Source organism: Schistocerca piceifrons, chromosome 11, assembly GCF_021461385.2.
Source record: "Schistocerca piceifrons isolate TAMUIC-IGC-003096 chromosome 11, iqSchPice1.1, whole genome shotgun sequence".
Lineage (NCBI taxonomy): Eukaryota > Metazoa > Arthropoda > Insecta > Orthoptera > Acrididae > Schistocerca > Schistocerca piceifrons.
The window spans coordinates 8,801,889-8,819,624 of NC_060148.1; the positions used below are offsets into that span (position 1 = coordinate 8,801,889).

General features: G+C 47.2%; 1 protein-coding gene across 1 annotated transcript in view; it reads right to left on the minus strand.

Moving 5' to 3' along the window:
• Window positions 1-17,736, minus strand: part of LOC124720202 — a 114,574-nt gene that overhangs the window by 44,414 nt on the left and 52,424 nt on the right. The window contains exons 5-7 of the mRNA XM_047245525.1: window positions 12,056-12,334; window positions 11,038-11,207; window positions 2,030-2,291 (exon numbers count right to left, since the gene is read on the minus strand). Coding sequence (XP_047101481.1) covers window positions 2,030-2,291; window positions 11,038-11,207; window positions 12,056-12,334 — 711 coding nt within the window. The remainder of the gene's footprint in view (window positions 1-2,029; window positions 2,292-11,037; window positions 11,208-12,055; window positions 12,335-17,736) is intronic.

Here is a 17,736-nt window from a genome sequence, read left to right on the forward strand (position 1 = left end):
GGTGATTACCGTCCCGTGTGTAGGCTTAAGGTCAGACTACGACACAAAAGGCTGTGTTCGGAATGCTGCCACGACTGACAAGTACAGACTGCCAAAGAATGACGTCGAAATGCGCTCGGTGACAAATTGCTGCTCTGAACTACTCGACATGACAGACACCGATCGATACGGTGGCGATTTGGAGAGAGATCGGATCGCGGACAGTCGTTTCCGAACGGATCTCGATAGCACGACAGTATGTCGCAGACATTTTGCATTCTCACGCATTATCTTTCGCTCGACAATATGTCGTTTTGTTGTCCAACAGGACGACACTTGTCCACTGTTGGCACCTGTCTCTACGGTTTTCTACGTGAGTTGAGGTTCTCCCGTGACCAGCAAAAACCCAGATTTCTCTCAGAAATAACACGTGGGATCAAGTCGGACGTCAACTCCGTCCTAACCGTGTCGGGCGTCAACTGCACACTAGAGCCAGTATCCAGTTTTACAAGGACCGGTTATGACAGTTGTTGGCCAGCTTGTCTCAGGAGCTTTATTACATCACTCCCCATCGGATGGAAGACAAAACACTGGCATTCTTTAAGTATTTATTTGGCTCTATTCACAAACATGTTTGCAAAGCCAGCCCTTAATTTATTCCTACGTAATCACTAGTTTTGTCAAAAGTATTGTTTGCGTAACTATATCTGTTAATTTCATGATTTAAACAAATAATATGGCTTAACCCTTGTAGCATAAGAAACTGTTAAAAAGACAAAATTTTTCTGTGTACAAAGTTAATTGAATGAAGTATGTTTCAATTGTAATTTCTGTAACTTAAACATTGAACACTGTATAATATCAGGGCCTATCATTGTGATGATATATAAGGGCCCAATTTTTGGTCAGATCAACAACAATGCATCAACTTAACTGTGAAATGAGTGTAAACAAATAGCCCATGTGTTAGAATAATGACAGTGTCTGTTAAACACGTACCATGTTATTCTGCAAGAACTGTGAACTGTGTGGTTAGGCTTTTACTGCTCATAGATATTCAACAGTTAACTATGATAGGATGATAGGAGTATGCTGATGTATGCCTGCAAATTATTAATGAGGCTTACTGAAAATTAACCAATAGTGCACTGGCCTTACTGTGTATTGGGGGGGGGGGGGGGGGGGGGGGGGGGGGCGTTGTGTTGTGTTGTGAACAGTGAAAGTAAAGAACTATGAAGCGCAACTGTGCAACTGTCGACTACCTCATTTAAAATAGTCAGTGTTTAACTTACCACCCCCCCCCCCCAACCCAGCCCCTCCATTTTTCAGCTAGTATAACATCGCAGTACATCAACACTGAGGATCATCAACGAAGAAATAAAGCAGGCAAATGTCACACAGCGTAGTAACTACAGTGTCAGCATGAACTAACAACTGAAAACAACAGATGTGCATTCAACTGCTCAGTCGTCAGCAGGCAGTGTTAAGCAACGGATGTGCTTCTGTAGTGTGTTTTAGAGTTACAAATCACAATGGAGCAACATCTCAAAGTGCTCAACGCATTCTCCAGAACATTCTGAAGAAGAGAAAAGTTTGCCAAAGTTTGTCCAGCACACCTTGACTCCCGAACACAAACAATGACATGTGCACACCTGCCAACACCTTGATAAAAATGCAAAATGCAAACAACTTTTTTTCTCTTGGAAAGATCATCATGGGTGATGAAACTGGTGTTATCAATACGAACCTAATACAAAATGACAAAGTACAGATATTCACACGAAAGGTCAATGACATCCAAGCCAAGTGGACACGCAAATTGAATAACATCTCAAAGAAGGATTTTTCTGACAGTTTCACATGGTCATATGAACATTCTGTGTTGTAACACCCTTAAGTCTTATCCACTTTTATTCATCCAGTCTTCAGACTTTTTGGACTCATACTCTGTAAAGAGTTTCACAGAAACTTAGATCAATAAAAACAGAGAGTGACATCTGAGGTTGCTGAGGATATGCCAACATTAAACGGTAGTGAATTGTTGTCATACCTGGTACGGGGCGGGTAAGCAGGGAGCAGCAAACTGCCGCCTCCGCCGCCACTGCCTCCTGTCTCCGGCAGCTGGGGCTGTTCCGACAGGCCAGTGACGTGTTGCTGCCATTGAGGGTGAAGGCCGCGGTGTCGGTGTCTGCCACGGCGTGTGCGCACTTCGCGAGCAGGGACTGCTGCTGCTGTCGGGCCACTGCGGAATGGCTGCTTCCTGCGCCACAGGCTAAATTTGTCATTCTTTAGCATGTCCTCATACTGCGGGTCTGCAACCGGCAAACACAGTAATTAGTTGCTGGGTAGATCATTTGAGCACACGTGAGGACATTCACCCTCCCTGAACATAAGAGCTTGAAGCTTGATGTAATCTTCTGAGGTTATCAGCCAAATGAATTTTCTAGTTGTCACCACCAGGCGAAGTGTCACGGCCGCATCCAGATCCTACCTTTATAAACTCTGGACAATAGACTCCTCTGCCCAGGGCCTAGCGGATGGACTTACCGTGCACCTCTGGAAAAGCTTCTGCAGCCAATGGTGGAGAGGCCCCGGTGGTGTGAAGCGAATCCAGGCATCGAGACGGTGCTGCCAGTCTATTCGGCCTGCTGCCTCCACCGCTCTCTCACTGGAATGTTCCTGACATATTTTTGCTAATGCTGGCCCCAGAAACCTGCTCTCTTGGCTACTAAGAATGTATTGTACTTGCATTTCCACTGCCTCTCCAATGGTCAAGTCCCAGAACCCTAAGGTGTATCACCGCACCTTTGTCCGTTCAAAAGCAAATGTAGTCTTCAGTGATGCGGAACTCAGCCACTGATGACTTGAACAGACAACAGTGCTGTGCCAAAACAATGTTGTCCCGGTATTCGATCATCAAAGAGCCACAGAACATGAGAACACCAACTCTTGTCAATCAGGACAGCTGTATCCAACTGAGCTCTGCAGGTGATGTGGCGTCACAAAAAAGTAAGTCAGGAACACTCAATCGAGAAAGCAGTGGATGAAGCAGTCAGAACAGATACGCGGAACCAACACTCTATGCCTGGACCCCCACCCCCAGTCACGATATTCCATATGGTGGCAAGTGGGGACCACCCACTGAAACCGTGATCACAGGAGTCTGCAGTCCAGCAGCTGTAAGGGAGCAAACTGGACATGAACCCAACAGTTCACTTGAAGATGACAAATAGGAAACTCATGAAAAGGTTGTGACAAAATGATCCCAGGATTCAGGTGATGACCTGAGATTTCATCAATGAAAGTCTACGAGAAAGCCTCCACTCCCATCTTCAAATGTTACTGTTTACACTGGACTGAATAGCGGAAAACGAGCAAATGAGCATATACAGACAATTCGTCATCATTCACCACAATTCGTTTGCATCTGTGAACAACAATTAACATTACAGGAAAAGGAACACAAAAGAGATAACAAGCACAGCCTATGACCACTCTGTTGTTTTTTGTGGTAATAATCAGCAACAGGATACAGCACTACACAATTAGAGAGATGAAGCACACCACTGATATTCAGAAAGGATTATTTTGCATGGAAAATGCACTGGTTTTGATAATGTAATGAAAATGGATTAGGAAAAAAAGAATTTAGGTTTCTGAATTTGTACGTAAGCATGAAATGCAGCGGGCAGTGTATGTAACCCTGAATTGAAAACTTACGATTTTCTTAGCATTATTCCAAAATTTTGCACACATGTTCAATGATGCTTTTTGTTGGCTTCTTATAACAATTGACGAGGAAATTTAGCAGCAGAACACTAATTAATAATGACCAACGTAACCTAAAAAAAGGCTAGCATCTACACTCTCGTTATTAGCAACTGTAAATATTTATATTAATGACAGCTTCTCATTTTTACAGCTGCTACATTTAAAGATGTTTGCATGGCGTATGTGAAGCCCTTTAGAATTCTATAAAAGTGTCTATAACAAAGAAAGTGTGGGCTGCAGATTCCTCGACTTGCGCCATAGGGTGGTGGGGTTTCGGGTTCCGCTGGATAGGTCAGGAGTCCACTACACGCAACAAGCGGCTACACGGGTAGCAGGGGTTGTGTGGCGTGGGCTGGGCGGTTTTTTTAGGTTAGATGGCCTTGGGCAAGTACAGAAAGGGCAACAGCCTCAACGGGTGTGGGGCAAAGTCAGGACATGCGGGGACCAAGCAGCAATCGGTATTGTAATTGTCAACTGTCGAAGCTGCGTTGGTAAAGTACCGGAACTTCAAGCGCTGATAGAAAGCACCGAAGCTGAAATCGTTATAGGTACAGAAAGCTGGCTTAAGCCAGAGATAAATTCTGCCGAAATTTTTACAAAGGTACAGACGGTGTTTAGAAAGGATAGATTGCATGCAACCGGTGGTGGAGTGTTCGTCGCTGTTAGTAGTAGTTTATCCTGTAGTGAAGTAGAAGTGGATAGTTCCTGTGAATTATTATGGGTGGAGGTTACACTAAACAACCGAACTAGGCTAATAATTGGCTCCTTTTACCGACCTCCCGACTCAGCAGCATTAGTGGCAGAACAACTGAGAGAAAATTTGGAATACATATCACATAAATTTTCTCAGCATGTTATAGTCTTAGGTGGAGATTTCAATTTACCAGATATAGACTGGGACACTCAGATGTTTAGGACGGGTGGTAGGGACAGAGCATCGAGTGACATTATACTGAGTGCACTATCCGAAAATTACCTCGAGCAATTAAACAGAGAACCGACTCGTGGAGATAACATCTTGGACCTACTGATAACAAACAGACCCGAACTTTTCGACTCTGTATGTACAGAACAGGGAATCAGTGATCATAAGGCCGTTGCAGCATCCCTGAATATGGAAGTTAATAGGAATATAAAAAAAGGGAGGAAGGTTTATCTGTTTAGCAAGAGTAATAGAAGGCAGATTTCAGACTACCTAACAAATCAAAACGAAAATTTCTGTTCCGACACTGACAATGTTGAGTGTTTATGGAAAAAGTTCAAGGCAATCGTAAAATGCGTTTTAGACAGGTACGTGCCGAGTAAAACTGTGAGGGACGGGAAAAACCCACCGTGGTACAACAACAAAGTTAGGAAACTACTGCGAAAGCAAAGAGAGCTCCACTCCAAGTTTAAATGCAGCCAAAACCTCTCAGACAAACAGAAGCTAAACGATGTCAAAGTTAGCGTAAGGAGGGCTATGCGTGAAACGTTCATTGAATTCGAAAGTAAAATTCTATGTACCGACTTGACAGAAAATCCTAGGAAGTTCTGGTCTTACGTTAAATCAGTAAGTGGCTCGAAACAGCATATCCAGACACTACGGGATGATGATGGCACTGAAACAGAGGATGACACGCGTAAAGCTGAAATACTAAACACCTTTTTCCAAAGCTGTTTCACAGAGGAAGACCGCACTGCAGTTCCTTCTCTAAATCCTCGCACAAACGAAAAAATGGCTGACATCGAAATAAGTGTCCAAGGAATAGAAAAGCAACTGGAATCACTCAATAGAGGAAAGTCCACTGGACCTGACGGGATACCAATTCGATTCTACACAGAGTACGCGAAAGAACTTGCCCCCCTTCTAACAGCCGTGTACCGCAAGTCTCTAGAGGAACGGAGGGTTCCAAATGATTGGAAAAGAGCACAGATAGTCCCAGTCTTCAAGAAGGGTCGTCGAGCAGATTCGCAAAACTATAGACCTATATCTCTTACGTCGATCTCTTGTAGAATTTTAGAACATGTTTTTTGCTCGCGTATCATGTCATTTCTGGAAACCCAGAATCTACTATGTAGGAATCAACATGGATTCCGGAAACAGCGATCGTGTGAGACCCAACTCGCCTTATTTGTTCATGAGACCCAGAAAATATTAGATACAGGCTCCCAGGTAGATGCTATTTTTCTTGACTTCCGGAAGGCGTTCGATACAGTTCCGCAATGTCGCCTGATAAACAAAGTAAGAGCCTACGGAATATCAGACCAGCTGTGTGGCTGGATTGAAGAGTTTTTAGCAAACAGAACACAGCATGTTGTTATCAATGGAGAGACGTCTACAGACGTTAAAGTAACCTCTGGCGTGCCACAGGGGAGTGTTATGGGACCATTGCTTTTCGCAATATATATAAATGACTTAGTAGATAGTGTCGGAAGTTCCATGCGGCTTTTCGCGGATGATGCTGTAGTATACAGAGAAGTTGCTGCATTAGAAAATTGTAGCGAAATACAGGAAGATCTGCTGCGGATAGGCACTTGGTGCAGGGAGTGGCAACTGACCCTTAACATAGACAAATGTAATGTATTGCGAATACATAGAAAGAAGGATCCTTTATTGTATGATTATATGATAGCGGAACAAACACTGGTAGCAGTTACTTCTGTAAAATATCTGGGAGTATGCGTACGGAACGATTTGAAGTGGAATGATCATATAAAATTAATTGTTGGTAAGGCGGGTACCAGGTTGAGATTCATTGGGAGAGTGCTTAGAAAATGTAGTCCATCAACAAAGGAGGTGGCTTACAAAACACTCGTTCGACCTATACTTGAGTATTGCTCATCAGTGTGGGATCCGTACCAGGTCGGGTTGACGGAGGAGATAGAAAAGATCCAAAGAAGAGCGGCGCGTTTCGTCACCGGGTTATTTGGTAACCGTGATAGCGGTACGGAGATGTTTAATAAACTCAAGTGGCAGACTCTGCAAGAGAGGGGCTCTGCATCGCGGTGTAGCTTGCTGTCCAGGTTTCGAGAGGGTGCGTTTCTGGATGAGATATCGAATATATTGCTTCCCCCTACTTATACCTCCCGAGGAGATCACGAATGTAAAATTAGAGAGATTAGAGCGCGCACGGAGGCTTTCAGACAGTCGTTCTTCCCGCGAACCATACGCGACTGGAACAGGAAAGGGAGGTAATGACAGTGGCACGTAAAGTGCCCTCCGCCACACACCGTTGGGTGGCTTGCGGAGTATCAATGTAGATGTAGATGTAGAAAATATGATTAATGAAATTTGAAACACGCATAGGCTACTTTTTAAATAGTTTGCTAAGAGGGCAGAGAATGTAATCCTAGGTAAACCATAATTATTTATCATAAAAAAAATCACTAATACAACAGCAATAGATCTCCATGTAATTACAGATACCATGAAAATAAGCAAAAATAATGACAAGATCTTTCAAAGAGTTTTAATTTTAATTGGCACAGCAGGTACATACTCACACTTGGAATGAAACATTTAAAATTTCGCCGTGCTTTGCCTTTTTAATTAAATGAAATACAATCTAATTCACTCCATTTCCTGCTGACAACTTCAATATTTTTTAATTAGGGCATTTTTTTTCCTACATGGGAACACAGGAAAGGTACCTGAATATAGTCAATAATATTCATACCATAATTTCAAAAGCTTGCAACAAGTCCTTTAATACCTTTTTCTTCACTAATAGGAAAAAAATGACAATATCCAATACAAACAATGTACCTCAGTGGAAGAAAATTATAATTAGTGTGACATTTTACAAAGTTCAGTACTTCTTGTCATGCAGTCACAATGCCACGTGACATTTTGCAAACCCAAAGTGTGATTTAGCCTGTATACACAATTTTCTTCTTTGTATGTTACTGTTATTCACAGACCACTGTCCAATTTGGTCGAACCTAACATCACCAACAGGCACAGGATGAATGTCCATTATCTCTAGTGCCGATAATTTAGACATCGGGAAAGGGAAAGAAAATTGGTTGATTCAAACAGAAATGTTTTCTTACATAACCTAACTTTTACCTACCAGTAGACACTAATGTTACCACTGAGTCCAAGTTGGCCCATTTGTTTACAATCTTGTAATACCGAAAGTAATACGCATAATTCTCTGTAGAAGCACAATTTTTACAAAGCATTTCATACACCCTAATAATGTATTTTTTTTAAACAAAAATTTAGCTCAAAAATAATTCAATTTCATTAGCAGAATTGTTGCTGTAACAACTCTTTGCATTTTCTTATGTCGTGCATACTCATGATCCTGTTGGTGCTGCCATCATGTGATGTAGTTTACACAATGGTGCCATGTCAAGCCAGTGGTCTTTCATGGACATTGCAGAAATATCTAAGAACTGTAAACAGTCCAAATGGGCCATTGGACTGGAAAGGGTTCAGCAACTTCTGCTGTCCTCAGTTGGCTAAACACTATCAGAGACCAGTGTCACGTTCACTTGTAAGAGGGAATTCTCCCAAATTGTTTGTGAAGCTATTGGGTTGTTGGGAGAAACTCACCCAGTTGCTATCGGTATACCCCACCATCACTGGATGCGTAGCAACAGGAAGTGAATGAGGGAGAAATGTTAACCAAAATACTACTGTCTTGTTGCAGATAAGGATTCCTGGTAGTCATTTGTCAGGACTGTTCAACTTGATCTGATCCCCTTTTCCCCTAAGGGCGGAGCCCCTCCATGTCGACAATGGCACGGTGACCAAACAGAAGTTCTACTGTCATCTGTGTTTGTTAGTGTTACTTGATGAATTAACAGGATGCCGTCTCCGATGTTCTCTGTCTGTCTGAGTAGGATTACCTATTAATATGGGACCATCGGGAGATACAGTTGGTCAAAAGCAAACAAAGGGTTGCGGTTTTGAAGGCAGAGGAGAAAAAAGTGCCAAGGCAAGTGCAAAGGGAAAAAATCATTTGCGACAGTTAGGTCGGGTAGTAAGGGCTGTAGCAGTCTCTTGCCATCTGCGACAGGTCATGTAAGGGTCGGATTGTATTAGTGGTTGTGTATCACACATTGGTGCCAGAAGTAATAGCTAGGTTTGTTATATAATGAATGAGTCCTATCAAGGAGGGGGCCCTTGTTGCTGCTGGACAGGACTGATTCACTGTATGACAAACCTAGATATGACTTACGGTACTGACGCACGATATCCGTCCACTAACACAATACGACCCTCGCACGAACTCTCGCAAATAGCGAGAGACTGCTACCGCCTTTACTACCCAGACCCGATTCTCGCAGAGGTTTTGTCCCCTTTGCATTTGCCTTTGCACTTTTTCCCCTCTGTCTCTCCCAAAGGGCCCGTATTAATGGGTAATACTACCCACATGGACGGATAACATCACTGACTGCATTCTGTGAACTCCTCAATCAAACACTAACAAACATAAAGGTGACAGTATAACTTTTGTGACGCTCACCGTGCCAGTGCAGGCGTGGACGAGCTCCACCCTTGGAGGAGGATGGGGGAGAGGGGTGGTGGGGGAGGGAGGGAGGGGGGGGAGGAGGAAGTGTGAGATCGAGTCAAACAATCCTAAGACATCTGGTCGTGTAGTCTTTCTGGAGTGACCCATGGCTATTCTTGTTGCCACACTGTTGCCCCCAGTCCGTCCCATCACCACTCACTCTGCAGTCACTGCACTGCAGCCAGCTGTCTGTGTGATCTGCCAATATGAGGCTCTTTTGTGCCTCGTGCCTCAAAGTCCAAAAGATGGCACGAAGCAGCACGTGCATGTCTTGTCGGCATGCTGCATTGTCCTCCCTGCTTGAAAAGTTTCAGTGCAGTAACACACTCCCAACAGCCATCAACTAATTACAGCATTCTTCATCTATAGGGATTGCTTATACTGAAAATAAGTGTGCGTAAGGAAAAACTCGTCATCATATAATACAGGTATAGAAATATTGCAGTATAAACCTGTTAATGTTTGGTGAGGGTATCATCTGGAGTGCCCCAGAGAAGTGTGGTAGGTCCGCTGTTGTTTTCTGTCTACATAAATGATCTTTTGGATAGGGTGGATAGCAATGTGCGGCTGTTTGCTGATGATGCTGTGGTGTACGGGAAGGTGTCGTCGTTGAGTGACTGTAGGAGGATACGAGATGACTCGGACAGGATTTGTGATTGGTGTAAAGAATGGCTGCTAACTCTAAATATAGATAAATGTAAATTAATGCAGATCAATAGGAAAAAGAATCCCGTAATGTTTGAATACTGCATTAGTAGTGTAGTGCTCGGCACAGTCACGTCGATTAAATATTTGTGCGTAACATTGCAGAGCGATATGAAGTGGGACAAGCATGTAACGGCAGTTGTGGAGAAGGCGGATAGTCGTCTTCGGTTCATTGGTAGAATTTTGGGAAGATGTGGTTCATCTGTAAAGGAGACCGCTTATAAAACACTAATACGACCTATTCTCGAGTACTGCTCGAGCGTTTGGGATCCCTATCAGGTCGGATTGAAAGAGGACATAGAAGCAATTCAGAGGCGAGCTGCTAGATTTGTTACTGGTAGGTTTGATCATCATGCGAGTGTTACGGAAATGCTTCAGGAACTCGGGTGGGAGTCTCTGGAGGAAAGGAGGCGTTCTTTTCGTGAATCGCTACTGAGGAAATTTAGAGAACCAGCATTTGAGGCTGACTGCAGTACAATTTTACTGCCGCCAACTTACATTTCGCGGAAGGACCACAGAGATAAGATAAGAGAGATCAGGGCTTGTACAGAGGCATATAGGCAGTCATTTTTCCCTCGTTCTGTTTGGGAGCGGAACAGGGAGAGAAGATGCTAGTTGTGGTACGAGATACCCTCCGTCACGCACCGTATGGTGGATTGCGGAGTATGTATGTAGATGTAGATGCAAATGTGTGCACGGTGTAACAGATTCCTCCTCTATCGGTGCATATAAGGGATCAGAGCACAGCAGAGACGGGGATGTCAATTCGAGCAAAAAGTTCCTAATAACTGCAAGTCACAAACACACAACTGTGAAGCTAAGGCTGCAAAGCAACAACCAATCTACGAAGTAGAGGTGAAAATATTGAATGTGGACTCACTGGAAGCCCATATGTGGCACTGAAAGAGGTACAAGTGGCGACACGGCCAGCAGCTGAAGTATGGAAGTGCATATCGACAGGCCAGTGACAGTGGCCGAGGAGTGCTCAGGCAAAAGCTTGTGGTGTTTTAAACACTTGAAGTAACTGAGTGGCCAACACCTAACCACATCCGGCCACCCTGCTGCTGGCTCCGGTACTCACCGAACATCCAGTAGCTGCCCTTCAGCTTGCCAGCCTCCTGCCGAACGTTGATGAAACACTTGTTGCGCGACAGGGTGGTGCTCAACGCTTTCTGCCAGATCTTCCGATTGCGTCTGAAGTAGGGGAAGCGCCTCGTGACGTAGGCGAAGATCTCGTACAGCTTCGCCCTCCTGTCAGACACACAAAATCACAATACTCGGGCAAGATCGTTCTAAGAAGAACCACAGTTGAAGCTAGTGGTGGTGAGAAATTTCCAGTGCACCTACTACGAGTATTCAGGATGTCACCGTAACCCTCTCGACTCTGTACAGTTGGAGACATAAATAGCTGTTTTATATGTTTCCACGCTTTCAGGCTGACGAGAAGCAGTTTTGTCAATATTGTACTGCCTTACTCGTTTCAGTTATAACAAAAAACAAGGAAGATGCAGAACAGCATTGCTTGTAAGTTATTACGGCCTGTGTGAAATCTGAAAAAGAAGATAATCAAAGCATCGGAGATGTACTGCTATAGAAGTATCTTGAAAAGGAGGTCGACTGATTAGATGAGGAAACAGAAGGTTCGCAGCCTCTGAGAGGAGAGAATCGTGTAGAAAACTTCAACAAGAAGAAAGGACAGAGTGTTAGGACGTGTCTTAAGACGTAGAAAAACTTGCACGGTACTATAGGGAACTGTAGATGGTAACAACTGTAGGGGAAGACAGAGATTGGAATATTTCCAACAAGTAATTGAGGTGGACGGGCGAAAGCGCTCCTCCGAGATGCAGAAGTTGGCACAGGAGAGAAAATCGTGGTGCACACATCAGACAAGTCAGAAGGCTGATGACTCACAAATAAAGGAGTTATGATAACTGACAAGTGACACAAAGGGAGAGATACACCAAACCACTTTAAGACTGCTGACTGAAAAAAACACAAACTTATGTCTAACATATGCGTAAGTTACCGTGGAAAGTGCAAAACTACAGTGGGATGTATTTTCGTGCAAGTACTTATCGCTTTGCAGCAGTGCTACCAACCTGTGCGGTGACTGTGCTATGGCCATAGCACCGAGCTCCGTGTAGGAGAACAGCGGCTTCTTTTTGGCAGTAGAGGCCGAGCCAGCCACACTACGGCACTGGTCCTCGCCTATCCCGTCGGCAGCACGGCCCGCGGCGGTTTCCCCCCTGTCGGCAGTGCCACCAGAGTCGGACGTCAGAACGGCAGCGTCGCCCGCAGATGTCGTGTCCGACACCGGAGTGTCATTCTCGCAGTGTCCCTCACCGGGTCGGGACGAGTTCGGGGCAGCCTGACCTGCACTGCTGACACCAGAGACCAACAGAATTATTGAAGTTGATGGGACACTGCTGTTTTCAGTGTGACAAAGACAGCATTCGGCAGTTAAAGATTTGTGGAGTTCTACGTTTGTAAAAGAAAGACATTCAAATTGAAGTACAAAGGATACTCGGAACTGAAGCCAAATGAAAATGTTAATACAAGATGGCAAAATGAATGGGAGACTCGAGTAGAACTTAAGTAGTTCTCCCTAAGATCGCAGAGAGACTAAAAATGAGATTTTCTCATCCATTTGAGCAAAGTTGCAGATTATCAGACCATACGCTAAGTATCTCTATACAATCAGAAGGCTTTTTTTTTTGGTAGGGTTTAAGGGCGCTCAACTGCTGAGGTCATTAGCGCCCAGTCACTGGTGTTAGAGCACATGGAATCTGTTAAAACTCAAGGGGATGGGGGGACACCAGAAGTACCTGACAAAGATGCAGATAAAATAAGTAAAAAGGTTAAATGTCTTTGGACAAGCCAGTTAAAGTTATAAAACGCAGAATACGAGCAGCTGCTCGAGCGTCATCAGCTAAAACATCCGGTAAAGTAGATGGCAGGGACAGGATAACACGAAATTGATTAAAACGGGGACACGACAATAAAACATGGCGCACTGTTAATGCCTGACCACAAGGGCACTGCGGGGCTGGATCACCGGAGAGCAGGTAGCGGTGGCTAAACCGGCAATGCCCAATCCGCAACCTGGTCAGAAGGACCTCCTCGTGCCGAGATGGTCGGGAGGATGTTGTCCAAGCAGTTGGGAGTGGTTTTACTGCCCGGAGCTTGTTTCCTTGGAGGGATGCCCAAGCATCCCACCACAACGACACAAGCCTCTTACATACATCCCCACAAACGTCAGATGACGGGACACAATGGGAGGCTGGCTGAGGCAGGAGGACTGCAGCCTTGGCTGCAGCATCCGCAGCCTCATTCCCAGGCACTCCTACATGTCCGGGAACCCACAGAAAGCGGACAGAACCACCATTATTAGCGAAAGAATGGAGGGACTGCTGTATCCGTTGAATCAAGGGATGGACCGGATAGGGAGCTCCAAGGCTCTGAAGAGCACTGAGCGAGTCAGAGCACAGTACATACGATGAATGGCGGTGGCGGCGGGCATACTGAACGGCCTGATGGAGAGCAAAAAGCTCGGTTGTAAAGCTGGAACATTGGTCGAGGAGCCGGTATTTAAAGGTGGCGGCCCCGACGACAAAGGCACAGCCGACACCATCGTCAGTTTTGGAGCCATCGGTGTAAATAAAGGTGTGACCGGCAAGTCGAGCACGAAGTTCGACAAACCGTGAGCAATACACTGCAGCCGGAGTACCCTCCTTCCGGAGTGAGCTGAGGTCGAGATAAATAGGAACCGGAGCCTGGAGCCAAGGTGGTGTCGGGCTCTCACCCTCTCTGAAGGTGGTAGGGAGGGCAAAATCCAATTGTCGAAGCAGGCGACGGAAGCGGACTCCGGGGGGGCAGCAGGGCAGACACATACAACCCGTACTGACGGTCGAGAGAATCGGCAAAGAAGGACTCTTAAGAGGGGTGGTCGAGCATAGACAACAGCCGGCACGCATACCGACACAGCAGTACGTCGCGCCGGTAGGTCAATGGTAACTCGGCAGCTTCAGCATAAAGACTCTCCACAGGACTAGTGTAGAAGGCTCCGGTCGCAAGACGTATCCCCCGATGGTGGATGGAGTTGAGCCGGCGTAAGAGTGACGGCCGAGCGGACGAGTAGACGAAGCTCCCATAATCCAGCTTCGATCGGACTATGGACCGATACAAGCGAAGCAGGACAGTGCGATCCGCTCCCCAAGATGAACCGCTAAGAACTCTTAGGACATTAAGGGAACGTGTACAACGGGCCGCCAAATAAGAGACATGTGGAGACCAAAACAGTTTCCTGTCCAACGTGAGCCCTAGAAACTTAGTTGTGTCCACGAATGGGAGAACAATGGGACCGAGATGTAAGGATGGCGGAAGGAACGCTTTATATCGCCTAAAGTTGATACAAACTGTCTTCTCTTCAGAGAACCGGAAGCCATTTGCCACGCTCCATGAGTAGAGGCTGTCTAGACAACGCTGGAGGCAGTGCTCCAGGAGGCATGTTCTCTGGGCACTGCAGTAGATCGCGAAGTCATCGACAAAGAGAGAGCCTGAGACATTAGGTGGAATGCAATCCATAATTGGATTGATCGCTATGGCAAGAAGGGCTACGCTCAAGACGGAGTCCTGAGGCACTCTGTTCTCCTGGAGGAAGACGTCGGACAATACGGAACCCACACGTACCCTAAACTTTCGATCCGTTAAAAAGGAATCAATAAAAAGGGGCAGGCGACCGCGTAGGCCCCACCTGTGCATAGTGCAGAGGATACCTCCTCTCCAACAGGTATCATAAGCCTTCTCCAAGTCGAAGAACACGGCTACCGTTTGGCGCCTTCGCAAAAAGTTGTTCATGATGAATGTCGACAAGGTCACACGGTGGTCAACAGCGGAGCGGCGGCGACGAAAGCCGCATTGGACATTAGTAAGTAGTCGTCGAGATTCAAGGATCCAGACTAACCGAGCATTAACCATGCGCTCCATCACCTTACAGACACAGCTTGTACGAGAAATGGGGCGGTAACTAGAAGGAAGGTGTCTATCCTTCCCGGGTTTGGGTATAGGAACAACAACAGCGTCACGCCAACGCATGGGGACTTGACCTTCGGTCCAGACGCGATTGTAGGTACGAAGAAGGAAGCTTTTGCCCGCCGGAGAAAGGTGTGCCAGCATCTGAACGTGAATGGCATCTGGCCCCGGAGCAGAGGACCCGGACAGTGCAAGCGCACGTTCGAGTTCCCGCATAGTAAAGGGGGCATTATAAGTTTCCAGATTCAGCGAGTGGAAGGAAGGTCGCCGAGCCTCTTCTGCCTCTTTCCTGGGAAGGAAGGCAGGATGGTAATGGGCGGAGCTTGAAACCTCCGCGAAAAAGCGGCCAAAGGCGTTGGAGACAGCCACAGGATCAACAAGGACCTCATTACCTGAGGTCAGGCCAGGTACCGAGGAGTGGGCCTTAATGCCCGACAGCCGGAGCAGGCTACCCCAAACGACAGAAGAGGGAGTGAAACTGTTAAAGGAGCTGGTGAAAGAGGCCCAACAAGCTTTTTTGCTGTCTTTGATGACTCTACGGCATTGCGCTCGGAGTCGTTTGTATTCTATACAGTTCGTCAACGTAGGATGGCGGCGAAAGGTGCGTAAAGCACGTCGTCGAGCACGAATAGCATCCCTACAAGCCTCATTCCACCAGGGGACGGAAACGCGACGTGAAGAAGAAGAAGTAGTACGAGGAATGGAACGTTTGGCAGCATTGATGATAACAGCCGTGAGGTATTCGACCTGACTGTCACAACTGGGAAAATCGTGGTCCGGAAAGGTCGCCAGGGAGGAGTACAGTCCCCAGTCAGCTTTCAGTATGTTCCAGCTCGAAGGACGTGGGGATGGGGTGTGGTGCAGGAGACGAACGACACAGGGGAAGTGGTCGCTCGAATAGGTGTCAGAAAGGACATACCACTCGAACCGACGGGCAAGAGTGGCAGAACAGATCGAGAGGTCCAAGTGGGAGTAGGTATGAGTAGAGTCCGAGAGGAAAGTCGGGGCGCCAGTATTGAGGCAGACAAGATTGAGATGGTTGAAGACATCCGCCAAGAGTGAGCCTCTTGGACAGGACGCAGGAGAGCCCCAAAGGGGATGATTGGCATTGAAGTCGCCAAACAATAAAAACGGCGGGGGAAGCTGAACGATCAGGTGCATCATGTCAGCCCGACTAACAGCAGATGATGGTGGAGTGTAGACGGTACAAACTGAAAAAGTAAAAGCAGAAAGAGTAATGTGGACAGCTATTGCTTGGAGTGGGGTGGTCAATGAGATTGGATGGTAATAAACATCGTCCCGAACGAGCAACATGACCCCACCATGAGCTGGGATACCGTGCACAGGGGTGAGGTCATACCGCTCCGAGGTATAGTGGGTAAAGGCAATACGGTCGGTCGGGCGCAACTTGGTTTCCTGGAGACCAAGGACTAGCGGACAGTGCAGGCGGAGGAGCAGTTGTAATTCCTCCCGATTAGATCGAATACCTCTGATGTTCCAATGAAACAACGCCATTGCTAGTCAAAAGGTTGGGGGAATGAGACGGGGGAAGAGCTGGTCACCTCGATGGCCGCGGAGGGCCAGTTTGCGAGGGAACAACGCTACAACCGACGGTAGGCAGATCCGGTTCCATCGATTCGTCGCCAGCTGCGGCCGCTGTCCCTGATTGTGTAGGAGGGGCCGCATCATTTGCCGACGAAAGGCCGGCGGAGCGCCTGGCAGCAGAGCTTCCCGGCGAAACTGAGGACGGCCGGGAGCAGCGACTCACGGATGAAGCGTCAGACGAAACGCGCCGGGGTGGAGAGGGGGATAGAGACTTCTTCTTGGAGGCCTTCTTTGAAGGCCGAGGAGGCACAGGGATGGTGGGCTGGACCCGAAGAAGGTCCTCACGCGCGGGGTCCGTTTTGGAATGCCGGACCTCGGAAGCTGGGGTCCGGAACGTTTCTCCGATGGACGCCTGAGAAGAGGATCGCTTCTCAGGTGGCGTGGGGGGGGGGGGGGGGGGGGGGGGGGGGAGGGAGGAGGAGGAAGGGTGGCCCCTGGGGCAGAGGGGATGGGGGCCACGGGGGGAGGAGGATTTGGAAGGGAGGGATTTGGGAGGCGGAGGCAGAGCCCCCTGATGGGCGGAGGAGGCGGAGGGGGGACAGGAGAAGGGTGAGGATACCGCGGAAGGAGTGGACACAACTGAGGCGAACGAAGTGGTCAATGACACAGGATGGAGGCGGTCGTACTTCTTCCAGGCCTCAGAATAAGAGAGCCGATCCAAAGTTTTGATTTTTTGTATCTTCTTCTCCTTCTGATAGGCGGGGCAGTCTGAGGATCTAGGCGAGTGGACGCCAGGACAATTAACGCACCGAGGTGGTGGGGCGCATGTATGTTCCACACGAAGAGGACATCCACAGTCGCCACAAAGGGGCTCAGCCTGACACCGTGATGACATGTGCCCAAAGCGCAAACACCTAAAACAGCACATAGGAGGCGGGACGTAAGGTCGCACGTCACACCGGTAGCACATCACCTTCACCTTTTCCGGGAGAACGTCCCCCTCGAAGAAGAGGATAAAGGCCCCGTTGTCGATGCGACGGTCTTTGGGGCCGCGCTGGACTCACCGGACGAAATGCACGCCTCGGCGCTCCAGGTTGGCCCTGAGCTCCTCATCAGATTGTAGCAGGAGGTCACGACGAAAAATAACCCCCTGCGTCCTATTTAGTGCCAGATGTGGGATAATGGATACTGGGCTGTCCCCTAG